The sequence below is a fragment of the Chelonoidis abingdonii genome, chromosome 23, assembly GCF_003597395.2.
Source record: "Chelonoidis abingdonii isolate Lonesome George chromosome 23, CheloAbing_2.0, whole genome shotgun sequence".
NCBI lineage: Eukaryota > Metazoa > Chordata > Testudines > Testudinidae > Chelonoidis > Chelonoidis abingdonii.
This window is the reverse complement of record NC_133791.1, coordinates 5037513-5050677: the sequence shown is the minus strand read 5'-3', so window position 1 is coordinate 5050677 and position 13165 is coordinate 5037513. Positions and strand designations below refer to the sequence as shown.

The 13165-nt window shown below is 44.2% G+C and overlaps 1 protein-coding gene across 1 annotated transcript in view; it reads left to right on the top strand.

Moving 5' to 3' along the window:
* PLCH2 (phospholipase C eta 2) overlaps window positions 1–13165 on the top strand; it is a 350916-nt gene that overhangs the window by 275804 nt on the left and 61947 nt on the right. The window contains exon 7 of the mRNA XM_075060195.1: window positions 1556–1649. Coding sequence (XP_074916296.1) covers window positions 1556–1649 — 94 coding nt within the window. The remainder of the gene's footprint in view (window positions 1–1555; window positions 1650–13165) is intronic.

Below are 13165 nucleotides of genomic sequence, written 5' to 3'. Positions count from 1 at the left end.
TGTGAACGGATACAGCGTTAAATCGGTATATCAGCCATTAAACCGATTTAAAGTCGCAGTGTAGACCTGGCCTCAGTCAGTTCAGCTAATCACTGGCACTGTGCTGCCCTCTGTAATGCAGTATGTATAAAGCGAGGGTAGGTTTGAGCCTTGTAAAAACAGAACAAAAGCATGCAGCAGCCCTGCTTAGCTGGGAGCAGGAAAAAGCCTTGCTGTGGGATTGGGACTAGAATTCTCATGAAAACCAGCTTTCTTATGAGATCCTGCCTTTCCTGGTCATGGCCAAAATGTAAATACTGCAAGAACTGTGTTTTGGTAGGGAGACTTCTGAGCTTTTGTGTCTCAGCTCAGCCCAGCCTAGCCAGGACATCCAGTGGAGGGAGAGTGCTTTTTTCATGCTCCTGATTCTGTTGTGTTTTGAACCTCCCCATGAGAAGGCTCTAGAGCAGTGTCAAAAGTGCTGACCCATTGGGCATGGGTCCACGTTGGCAGACCTGCCACCATAATTAGTCCCTTTGTCGGCAGGCTCAGTAGAGAGGGCAAGGACGGAATGGTCCGTGTACTCTGAAGTCCCCTTGCAAGTGGTTCCTCCTCAGCAGGAAACAGTTCAGAGAAGCTTGCACTGCTGCTGTCATGCTATAGCTCTTCTGCGGCTAGATGGAAAATGCCCAGCTCCTAGCATCTTCCATGAGATGTTAACTCCTTGTCCTGTTGTTTATGCTTTACTTTGGTTTTACGTGTGTATTTTTGAAAGATTCTGCTTGGCTTTTTCGTCCGAGCTGCTCTTTGGGACAGGAACCATATGGTCATGTGTGCGCATGCAGCACCTCACACAGTGAAGCCTTGATCCTGATTTGTAGCACTACTGATAACAGGTGTGGTAAATAATTGGTCACCTAGCTCTGTTTACATAGTGCAGGGCTGTATAATTCCTTTTTTTAACATAAACGGAGCTAACCATAAATGTCCTGACTTTTAATTGCCAATGTCTCAGAACATGCAGAATTTTCTCTGTGCACACATCTTGAAGATCAGAATGAAATCCTACCATTCATTAAAGTAACGGACGCCCTAGAAACGCTTCCAATAATCTCCTGTCCTTCTGATACGTGGCCAATTATTGTAATTCATCCTTCTCGCCACTGGCTCCTGGAGTTCTGTTTTGTTGCATGCCTCTAAAGAGAAACCCTTTTAACAATACAAATTAATCCTGCAGCTGAAAGACCCTATTGGGCCATAGCAAAACATGTGCTGTTTGGTTGCCCTGTGGGCTTAAAAACACTAAACAAAATTGACGTACAAAGCAGACATCGGGCTCTGTGTTTTATTGTGTGCGATCAGGGGGACTAACTTTTCACTAAGCTGCCTGAGTCTTATCTGACCTGACACTGAGTGGCAGGAGTGGGAATTTTAGTGAACAGTGTTAAAATACTAGTACAAGTGTGGAAAATACAGCCAGTTCTCAAACTATATACAGAGAAGGGAACTAGGGGAGCAGTGGCTGATTATTTAGTTAATGAGATGTTCTCTGCTTCATGTTTTGTGTCCTTTCTAGATGACCAATGTGGGCAAGGAGTACTGCCTGGAAATTATCAATCAGTTTGAACCGTGTTTGGAGAACAAGAAGCAAGGGGCTCTGGGAATAGACGGTAAGTTGTTTTTTGCTGCTGTTATGGGAAATGCCCAATGGAGGCTAAATGCTAGTTTGAATTTGACACTGGTATGAGTACTGTATGGTGTCACCTTGCATAGGGGATGCTTTGTCTGTGCTTTTCTGTTAAGGTTATTGATGTGGGCTGGGATTTTCAAAGGAGCCTAAGGGAGTTAGACACCCAGAGGGATGAGGCTCCTGTCACTGCAAATCAGTGGGAGTTGGATGCCTGTCTGTCATATATGCCTTTGAAAGTCTCTCCCCAGGTCCTATTGAAATGCAATGAGATTTGGCACTTAACTCCCCTAGGCTTCTGTGACAATCCCAGAAAAAGTATTAATCCCCCCCACCAATGAACAACAAATGTTTGAGTTTTAATAAAACCAATGTTCTGAGCATGTGTCAAAATTTACAATGGGAGTGGTAAATAATGTCGTCCCAAGAAGCACACACTCAGCAGGCCCAGTGGTGATGGGCTCTCACTGAACAAGACTTCAATGGTGACAAGATGGTACATGTTGCTTTAGGGCTGATTCTGAATCCCTGACTCAATATAGTGGCCCCTTTATCCACAGAGGTCCCATCAACTCCAGAAGCAAACAAGAAGCGCTGGTCGAGCCCTGGAAATGTTGTTTGGTAATAGATTGTACGGGAAGGGTCTTGAGTCATGTTTTAAAAAACACATAGTATCCACTTCTGTGGCTGTGTTGAACTAATGCAGAACGGCCAAGTATAAATTGGTAAAGTCTGTTCTACTTGAATGAATGGGGTAGTTTCCAATACCTGGAGTCACCTCTTTGTCTTTGGAGCATGAGCTTTCGTGGGTGAATACCCACTTCGTCAGATACATCTGATGAAGTGGGTATTCACCCATGAAAGCTCATGCTCCAAAACGTCTGTTAGTCTATAAGGTGCCACAGGATTCTTTGCTGCTTTTACAGATCCAGACTAACACGGCTAACCCTCTAATACTCTTTGTCTTTGATAAAGAATGGTCCCTATATAATGAATTCAGGCCTCTCCTGCTCTGGGGACTGAAATCTCTGTTGCCCTGTCCCTTGTGTCTTCTTCTACACTAGAGCAAACTGAGCACAGCAGGAAAAACATTCCGTTTGGGATGTGTTGTGCTTTACACCCACTTCACCTGAGTGTGAGAACAGAGAATCAGGTCCATCTGCTTGGCTTCCTTGCGACTGGACATTAGCCTGATCTTATCTGAGACTTAGAGATGTTAGACAAGAAGGGACCATTGTGATCATCTAATCTGACCTCCTGCATAACAGAGTAATTCCTGCACTGAACCCAGGTTGTCTGGGTGAGGGAGAGCATCTGACTTTGCTCTCATTATGTGTTAACACAACTTCTGTTCCTTCTTACCGTCAAACTCAAAAGTGGTGTGAGCAGTAACTCCCATGCAATCTGTTGCTGTGCTCAAAAAACAGATTGCACAGATATTAACTACATTGTATTGCCTGTTAGGTTCTATAAGTGTTGCTTATGGAGAAGTCACGCTTGTGAGCAACAGTACTTACACATAACAGGCAAAGCATAGACTGTGGGGTCACCTTGACAAGAGGCACACAACTACATTACTCATGGCTGGTTGTGCCTACCTGTGAGAGATTTTGGAGCGCACAGTTGTATCTGCCATGAACATTGCAAGTCTACACAGAACATAGCTTGGTCGCTCATTATAAGAAGTTATGCCACAGAGACGACGCATATGATTTTCTTTGTCTTTGCTTTTATAGCATACAGTTTCGTTACGGGGGTAGAGAGATGCGTCTTGTGCTTAAGCACAAATAAGGGAGTGCAGACTTGCGGTCTAGCTCTAGCTCGTGCGCGAGACACCCTACATAACCTATGGTTTAGATTAGTGGCGTTGTCGAGTCTTTCTCCCTACTGCGTAAAATGTGAGAGTTATTTATGCCTTCAGCTGCTATTCTCCCAGGAGGCTCGTAAAGCTTCAAAAAGAACAGAGAGTCGCTGGTGACAGCACTCTAGCCGAACTAACAAACTTTATTTTGCCATACGCTTGTGGCTTACAGGCCCTTAGTCTTCATCGGATGCTACAGCACAAATATTTATAGCATACGAGCAATTACAGGCTTACCATTGCTCCTGACTATCTTTATAAGAGCATTTGAGATCCCTCGGCGCTACAGATAATACAGAGCATTGCCTTTATTATTGTTTGATCTTTGAAAATATAAACAATGTGCATTGGATAGTTGACAGAGCTTATGATGAACATGCTCTATTTTCTACAACTTTTTATTGATAATTGGATTGCAGTTATAAATCGTACCTGTATTTGACTGAGCATTTGTCTGTATTTTTATATGTCACAAAACTGAGTAAGAGTGTGAGTAAGTCTGGTATACATGTCTTGTCTGCTGTGCCATATTAGATACACACCTTTGACCTAGACAGTCTGCTATGGAAAGGATTTAAATGATACCCAAATCCAATATTAGCAAAATGGCGCACCTATACATAAACCTGTAGGAGACGCACTGAACGTCCCTAGCGCCACACAATAGCAGATCTTAACGGCCTACGCCAGCCAAAAAATCTCAGGACCAGACTTCAAAGAGAAACTGCTGGGCTTCAGTTCATCTGCAAATTTGACACCATCAGCTCAGGATTAAACAAAGACTGTGAATGTCTTGCCAACTACAAAACCAGTTTCTCCTCCCTTGGTGTTCACACCTCAACTGCTAGAACAGGGCTCATCCTCCCTGATTGAACTAACCTCATTACCTCTAGCTTGCTTCTTGCTTGCATATATATACCTGCCCCTGGAAATTTCCACTACATGCATCCGACGAAGTGGGTATTCACCCACGAAAGCTTATGCTCCAAAACGTCTGGTAGTCTATAAGGTGCCACAGGATTCTTTGCTGCTTTTACACCTGACCCTGTTTTGAAATGTGTAGAAGACTGACAAGTCATGTGTATCCAGGCCTCTTGTTTGCAGGCATAGCAAGTATTGCAATTCTTTCTGCTGGTCTACACATCTCATTTACCCATATCTTATCCCGTGACCTGATTTTGAGAAACCGCATGCCTAATCAAATAGTTAATCTATTTGGGGAGGGGGGATTGAGAACACACCTTACAGAGTACTAGATTTTGCTGAGGATGGTCAATAGCCAGGCCTGAGACTGATGTGTGAGCTCCAGGAGTTATTTTTCATTAGGATGGAGAAAGGATGAAGGGGGACAAAGCCCCTCTCTTTTGCTCAGACAGTGTCGGGGGGGGGGCTGTGTAGGGCTGTTGTTTCCCAAGCATTCTCCCTCTTACTCCACTACCTTTTTTTAATTGGCATCTTCTTCAGGGAAAAGTTCATTCTTCAGGGCTGTCCACTCTGACATGTCAAGCCAGCCCCGTGTCCTCTAAACGTTTTTTTTCACGATAGAATGTTATATAATCTTATAACCTCCTTGGACTTCAGAATGCTGCTGTTTCATTTATGTAATCTAGTACCGAGTTGTTCTTATCGTGGCTTTGTGCTATCTAGACATTAGTCTCTCTTGCCCTCTATAAAGACTAGCTGGAATAGGGTGAGCTAGAGAAGCTGGACTGTAACAGTGCTGGAGATAGCAGTCCTCTGTTTGCCTCCAGAACCAGTGCAGCCACATGCCATGGCGTTCAAGTTCCCTGCCAATGACTTGGAGAGCCCATTTGCTCCTGGTGATCTGTTGAGATCTGCCAAGTAGGGATCTAATTTTGTCCTCCCTAGTGGTGGCTTCTTGTCATGTGGCACCTGACCAATAGGAACCGGACTGAGATGACAATTTTAATAGGATCACTGTTCGCTGTTGAGCAAAATAAAGCACCTTGTGTGACAGGAGGCTTTCCTGAGAATGGAGTCAAGCTCTTGAGGTCTTTGTTTCACACTGTTGACAGCATCCCGAGGCGTTCATTTTTCTTCATTCTAGAGCTGATGAACACAGTTAGTGTTAGCTAATTATGGCAATTTCAGCCTTAAACTTCAGCAAGTGCATGAAACAAGCAACAGGGCCAGTTCACAGGGTGCCCAGTTAGCGATACACAGAACCGCTCCTTCAGCAATCAAATCTCTCTTCCAGAATGAGAGAATGATTAATTTGCTGAGAGCAGCTGGTATTATTTTTGCTAGTGTGCAATACATCCTATTGATATTTCATCCTAGCTGATCTTATTTGGGTAGCCTCCTGCTTTTACTCAAGCTATGGTAATGGTTTGCTGGAGGAGGTGTTCTGATTCAATTCTCTTGTGAGCTGGCCTAAAGCTGCCGTGTCTTAGGATATGTCTACAGTACCCGCCAGATTGAGGGGCAGCGATTGATCCAGCGGGGGTCAATTTATCGCATCTAGTCCTAGATGCGATAAGTCGACCTCCAAGCGCCCTCCCGTTGACTCCTGTACTCCGCTGCCATGAGAGTTAGCAGTAGCAGTGTGACTAGCCTATGTAGTTCATTGGTATTTTTGCAGTTCCAGCAAAGATAGATTTTTCTTTAAAAACAACAAGTGGCATGAATGCAAACCAAGCATATAATGATTTAATAAATGAAGCTCAGGCGTCAGTTTACCTGCACAGATCCACAAGTGAACAATTAAATATAATAATAATTAGTGAACAATTGTTTTTCTTTCAGCATGTACTAACCCGGTTACTCTTATGGAAAAGTCCCTGTTGTGTTTAATAGGAATTAAACCAACTGGGTTCCACAGAAATTACTGTAACATATCGAACGTTAATAGATAATAAGAACCTTTTCTGTAGGTGGTATTTGAATTCTCTGTTGCTGTGGTAATAGCCACCTGTCCCAAACCTGGACTTTAGCGTCCAAAATCTGGTCCTGTCCCAAACCTGGACTTTTGCATCCAAAATCTGGGGGCTTACCTGAAACTCCCCCAAGCTCACTACCAGCTTGGATATTCTCGCTGCCACCAACTAGGACTATTGGGGGTCCTAGTATGCCCCCCGAGTCACCCAACTGTTTCCCTGGGGGACCCCAAGACCAGAGCCGTGGGTCTCCCTCTCTTCTCTCCCAGCTCCCGGCCCCTTCCTGTGTTACCGTGGCGAGACTAGACTTCACTCTTTGATGCACGCGGCGAGGCATTCTAGCGTCCCCGAGGCTATGCATTCACAAGCTAATCACAGCTAGAACAAGGAAATTCCCCCTCCCTGATCTCGTAGCCGTAACTAGAGAAAAACTTCAACACAAGAGACAGAGATGATTCTTTTTCTTTTCCCCCGTGGCCATGCTCTTCCCTGCAACAATAGGAAAAATTAGCCACAGCCTGGCTTTTCCCTTCCCTTTGGCCTCCCTAGCGAAAAGAAACTTCAAAGTTTAAAAGAAAAGTTTATATAGAAAAGGAAATATAAAAACAATAATCTTGCATTAAGAAACTCATACAGGCTCTTGCTTATTAAGAAAATATGAAGAACATCTGATTTAAAAGATTAGCCAATTTAAAACCAGTCCAACAATCACATAATGTGAATGCACACAAAGCTTCATCATAGCCAAAGTTACTTTGTTTTCCTTTGTACTTACAGATGTTTAGAAATTTTAAGGTAAGATTGGAGTTAGGAGGAAACCTTGTTTGCTCACAGCCGAGAGAAAACAACAACGACACAGCAATCCACATCTGCTACATACAAACACCAAGCTCTTCATAGCCCGATTACTTTGTTTTCCTTTGTACTTCCAGGACTTGTGGCATGTAATATTTGAGATAATAAAGAAGGAAGTTAGGAGGAAAAACCTTGTTTACTCACCGCCGATAAAACAAGAAAGGACCGAGTATACATTCCCGCCCCTGACTTTAAACAATGCCAGTTCTGCTGATTGGTCCTCTGGTCAAGTGTCTTGGTTACCCTCTCCAGGTAAAGAAACTTAACCCTTACCTATACTATCTACTTCATGACAGTTGCAGGAACAGAATATCTCTGTTACATCAGTGCAGTGGTCCAAGCTGTGGAGGTTGCACCCCTGGTGGGTGTGAGGCGGCACTCAAGAATGTTTTGGGGGATGCATCAGGCGCCTGGGCCCAGCCTCCATGGGGGGGGTGGGAGGGAGCACTGCCCAGCTCTGCACCTCAGCTGACAGCTCCTCTCCACCCCAGTCCAGCTCTGCCTCCAACCCAGTTCCTCCCCATCCCCAGTTCTCCCCCCGCTCTGCCTTCAAGCTTCAAATCCTGTGAGCAATTGTGCAGACCAGAAAGGACATGGAATATCTACTTGGTAAGGGAGGAGAGTGACAGGAAAGTTTTTGAGTACCGCTGGTCTACGGAGATGGCTGGCAAGACTATATAAAAATGTTACTCTTTTCCATCCTTCCCATAGACTCTTCCGTAAGAGTAGTGTGACCTAGCCTAGTTCCTGAACTTGTGCTACGTCCTATGGAATTGCTGTGGAAGGGAGGACACAGACTGATGCAAGCTGACCGTCTCTGCTAGGAAGCGTTACTACATTTTTGCCAGTCTTACCAAGACTTTGTTTTGAAAGGTGCAATGCATCGAGATGGCATTACTGGATTCCTTGCAGGGGAAAAATTAAAATCCCCATGGAGACAACATCTGAAAAAATTCCAGCTTTGTCCCTAGATTGGAAATCAGTTTTTCCCATTTGTTGTTCTTCGTTTACCATTAAGGAGCGTGTTCTAGAGCTAAATGACTGTGTTGCACTCTTAAATTTTATTTTTTTTGCACACGTGTTATGCTTTTCTGGTCTTGCCTTGTTTCTAGGGAGGCGGACCGCCGGGCTTTGCACGCCATTATGGACAGGGGGAAATGTGAGGTGCCCTGTTGGGGTGATATCCATTTGCAGAGCTGTGTAGGACCCCTGATTCAGCACAGCACTTAGTTGCGTTACTTCATGGGAATTCACTTGTCTGCATTCAAGTTAAAGCCTATGTTGAAGAGCCGTGCTTTGGTCGAGGCCTTACCCCGCAGGACTGCACTCGGGCTATGTTGAGGCTTTCGGAGCTGTCTCAGGTGGATTATCAGCACTTAACCAAATTCTGGTGTGGCCTGTGTTTACAGTATCAGTTAATACTTATTTAAGTAACACTCCAGTCAGAATTTGACCAGCAAAGAACCATCATAAAGGAAATGTTTTTCTGCAGCATTTATCCCAAGTTAATTTTCCCTGCAAGCTGAATGCCTGTCTTGGGATGCTGATTCAGATGATTGTTTCTCTTGTGTTTTTATTTCCTGAGAGTCCTTAACTCCTTGACAGACTGATGTATTGGTTTCAGTTTAGAATCCTAGAATATCAGGGTTGGAAGAGCTCAGGAGGTCATCTAGTCCAACCCCCCCGCTCAAATCAGGGACCGGCCCCAACAAGGAGCATGCTAATTCATTTAGGGTTAGCAGCATCTTTTATAATCCTCACTTTGCTTATGGGACTAAATGAGAGACACTGTAGGGAATGATTCATGACAAAGCAGAGATCCAGGGAATAAAGTCCTCATTGTTGTGGAGATTGTTAAGACAGTTGCTAAATGTCGGAAACATACTACATTTCATGGAGATGAAACAAAAGGAATTTGTGGGACATTGGATGAAAGTTTATGGTTTTTTTAATAATTCCTCTCTCACTGCCACGCATTGGGATGTGAGGCAACAGTTCAAACTATGGCGAGAAAATCAGTGTCCCCAAAGCTACTTCTCTGGTCCCTTCTTCCCCGCGCAGAATTTGAAAAAGGGATAAGATGCCATGGGATCATTGTGCAGATGTCCTTCAAGGTGAGGAAGTCTGGCATGATCAACAAAGATTCCATCGCTTTGGGAAGCTAATTCTTCAGGTAGCATCTCTGTGCCTAGTCCGGCTCACGAGTGGCGTGGTACCGAATCCACGGTATTTCTGTGACCTGCAAGCTTGATAAAGATACAGACAGTAATGTGCTGGCCTCTTTCTTGTCAGTGTCCACATGTGGAAACATGGTGGCCTGTTAAAGTTAGGGATTAAAGTGTCTGTCTGCCGGAGCCAGGCATGCTGCCCTCCTACTGAAGGGGAGACCAAGAACCAATGCACAGCCGTGCCAGATGGGTTGGGGGCTGAGACTTTCTCGGGAAGGCTCTCATGGGAGTTGGAGGAAAGAGAGGAATCCTTTCACGTTGGAGGCTGTGGACGGGCATCGGAGCCTGTCTGCATGGATGACAGTAACCCCTGCAGCTGTTACTCTCCCTCTGCGTGTAGGAGAATGGCCAGTGCATCTATGTAATCAGGGCTCAACCAACCAGAAACCTTCATACTCCAGACACTGGTGCAGGGAACACCTGTGGAACAGCACTCTGTAGTGTGCAGGACGCCAGCAGCCCCTGAGAGATGGGTCCTCAAATCCTGCCTTTCTTTGTGGAGTGAACCCACATTGGATTTGCTAAGTTAGGGGGACAAGGTTTGGTCCAGACAATCTCATATGACCTTTACTCCTGACATGCAACACTGCTCTCTCAATATCTAATTCCTGGCTGGGGGAGGGCTCTGAATGTGCCAAGTAGTAGTGTGGGTTTGTCATGTCCCCAAGGGACTGGGATGAGACTACTGTCTCCCAAACTCATCTCACGGATACGCAAAGGTCTCCAGAGGCTTCCATCTGCTCAACCCTTGGCCAGCATCTGTTTAATAAAATGAACCTGAATCATCAAATCTAGGCAGTAAACAAACTCTAAACAATACATCCTCAAAACTAATGATCAGACTCTAGCCATGTGCCAGTTTTGAGTTCTGTCTATGCTGGGGTCTGGTTTTTAATTTTTTTTTTTTAAACTGCAGACCTTCGAGGTGAATGCAAAAACATGTTTAAGGACTGGTTGCTCCGAAGGTTACAGCAACAAAACTGACAAATCTGTCACAGTCCAAGCATGGACACAAAGTCAAAGAGCAGCACTGTTGGGAACATTAAGATATAGCTAGACCAGGGGTAGGCAACCTATGGCACGCGAGCTGATTTTCAGTGACACTCACACTGCTAGGGTCCTGGCCACCGGTCCAAGGGGCTCTGCATTTTAATTTAATTTTAAATGAAGCTTCTTAAACATTTTAAAAATCTTATTTACTTTACATACAACAATAGTTTAGTTATATATTATAGACTTAGAGAGAGAGACCTTCTAAAAGCGTTAAAATGTTTTACTGGCACACGAAACTATAAATCAGAGTGAATAAATGAAGACTCAGCACACCACTTCTGAAAGGTTGCCAACTGCTGAGCTAGACCAAGCAGCATCAGAAAGCTGAAGAGATACAGAAGCCGCAACTGAAAAGTAGAAGGAATATTAGGACAGGCTGATGGAAGGCTTATGGACTTGTGTGTTTTGTCGGGACCTGTATTTAAGACCAATTATCAACTGTTTGTAGCTTTATAGTACGTTTGCTAGAGAGAAAGCATCCGCTGCTCTGGATGGAATGCTTTCATTTGTGACTGTGCCAGATAAGTTTCAGATTCTCAATATAGTAATATACTTAGGAGTTCTGTAACTCGGATTTGTCTTGCAGCCTTTCACTTCCAAATCTGACATTTGGGTCAGCTTTTCTAGTCTAATTAAATCTCCATAGATCTGGCTGCTACTGTATTGGAGATCACGAGTCAGTTGTGGCATATATTGTCCGTAGAGGACATTAATTGTCAGAAGTCAGTCGTGGCGATAACCCAGTTGATCAGTAGGAATTAGGATTAGTCTCCCAAATGGAACCTGGACGCACACTGTCATGAATGATGAGCGAAACTGTGGGTCAAAGTACACAAGCCTTAATCAACCTGGTCTGAATTAATACTGTGACATAAAACCAGATTACTTTCACATGGCTTCCAGTTCTGTTGCCCAGCTAACTTTGTGTCACATAGGCCACCTATCCTATCGCTGCTGTTATGACATATTGCTTATATTTTTCTAGCACCGAGATGCTAGGGCCCTATGATGCTAGGTGCTGTGCAAATGTGTAACAAAAAGACTGTATTTGCCCAGAAGAATTTACATTCTAAGTCTAATAGTGACACCTAACCTGAGCTGAATCAGGTTAGTAACACCTAACCTGGACTGGCTACCTTTTGGAGAAAAGATCTCCATCCTGATTCTAATCCCCTTGGCCGGAGTTATTCCAATTAATTTGTAAAATTGTTTGGAAGAGATATTTAACCTCCTGCTTCAGGGTTTAAGCCAATCCCTAATTATTAGAGACCAGGATGAGACCTAATGTACGGGACAGTTTACCCCCATATATGGTACTGCAGGGTTTCTTTGCACCTTCTTCTGAAACATCTGGTACTGGCCACAGCTGGAGCAGGATATTGAACTAGATGGACCTTGGATCTGGTCTAGTTTGGCAATTTCTAGGTATGTGAAAGACGGCAAGAGGAACAACATGTTACCCTTCTGGGAGTGCAGAGGGATATGCGAGTGAGACCATTCTGAGCTGTTGTTCAAATCCCACTGAGGGGAGTAAAACAACATTCGTAGGTACAGCCAGGCTGGATCAAATGGATCCGAGGATTGGGGTCTGTCTCGTGTAGTATCCTGACTCCAACTGTGACCCACACCACAACTCCACAGAAGGTGCAAGAAACCCTGTATTGTGACTTATGGGATCACCTATCCCTGAAGAAGGTTTCCCAATAGGAATCAAGCCCCAAAGTAGAGAGGTTTATATTCCTTCCAAAATGTATCTTAAAATCGTTGCTCTTGAAATTCTGAATGTTCTTCTTATCAGTATAAATGTTCATTCCTTTATTGCATCCTGCTAAGCTCTTGACCTCAAAATGGAGCATTTAAAAAGCCTGTTCAGTAGGGTTATAGGAGAAGGAAGGCCTAGCGACTCTACCTAACAATCTGTCTGCAGTGTAGTTCCTTTCCTCTGGGGTTAGTAGCTTTGCAGCATCATCTCTGGTGACCTCCTGGAATAACAGTGGACATTGGGAATAAACACAGAGGGAGCAGAAAAGCATGAATAACCTTTTCATTTACACATTATAAAAGCAGACATGATTGCTTTTCAAGTGGGTGCATTTGTCTCATTGTTTATACAGACCCATATGCTGAGTAATTCCCATCAGAGAGCTGTCATTTTGCAAAGGAAAGTAAGGGTTTCTGAAAGGCATCATGTAGGAAAAGAACCAGAGCATCTTGGTTTTGCTTCTGTACCATCATCTCGGGTGCCAACATAACCAGGAGTTCTCTTAAACTGGGGCTGGTTTTTCCCCAGGTCAGGGGATTGGAACCACTTGGTGTTGCCATTTGGGGGTCATTGGCCTAATGGTTGTAGAAATGTTGTCTTTATGGAGCCGAAGCTGATAGGCTTCCAAAATGGTCAGTGGCCGAGGTTTAGACTGCATAATTCAAAAGGACTTTGACAGCTGTATAACTGTGGCATCTCTCTGATTACTGATTTTGAACTATGAAATTAGGTGATTTTGGCCTCCCAGTTTCTCTGCTTGCTTTTTCTTGAGTCTCAATGAGCCCATTAGACATGGAAAGAGTCCAAACCCTCCATCCTGTAAAAGGAAAACTCACCACTGCT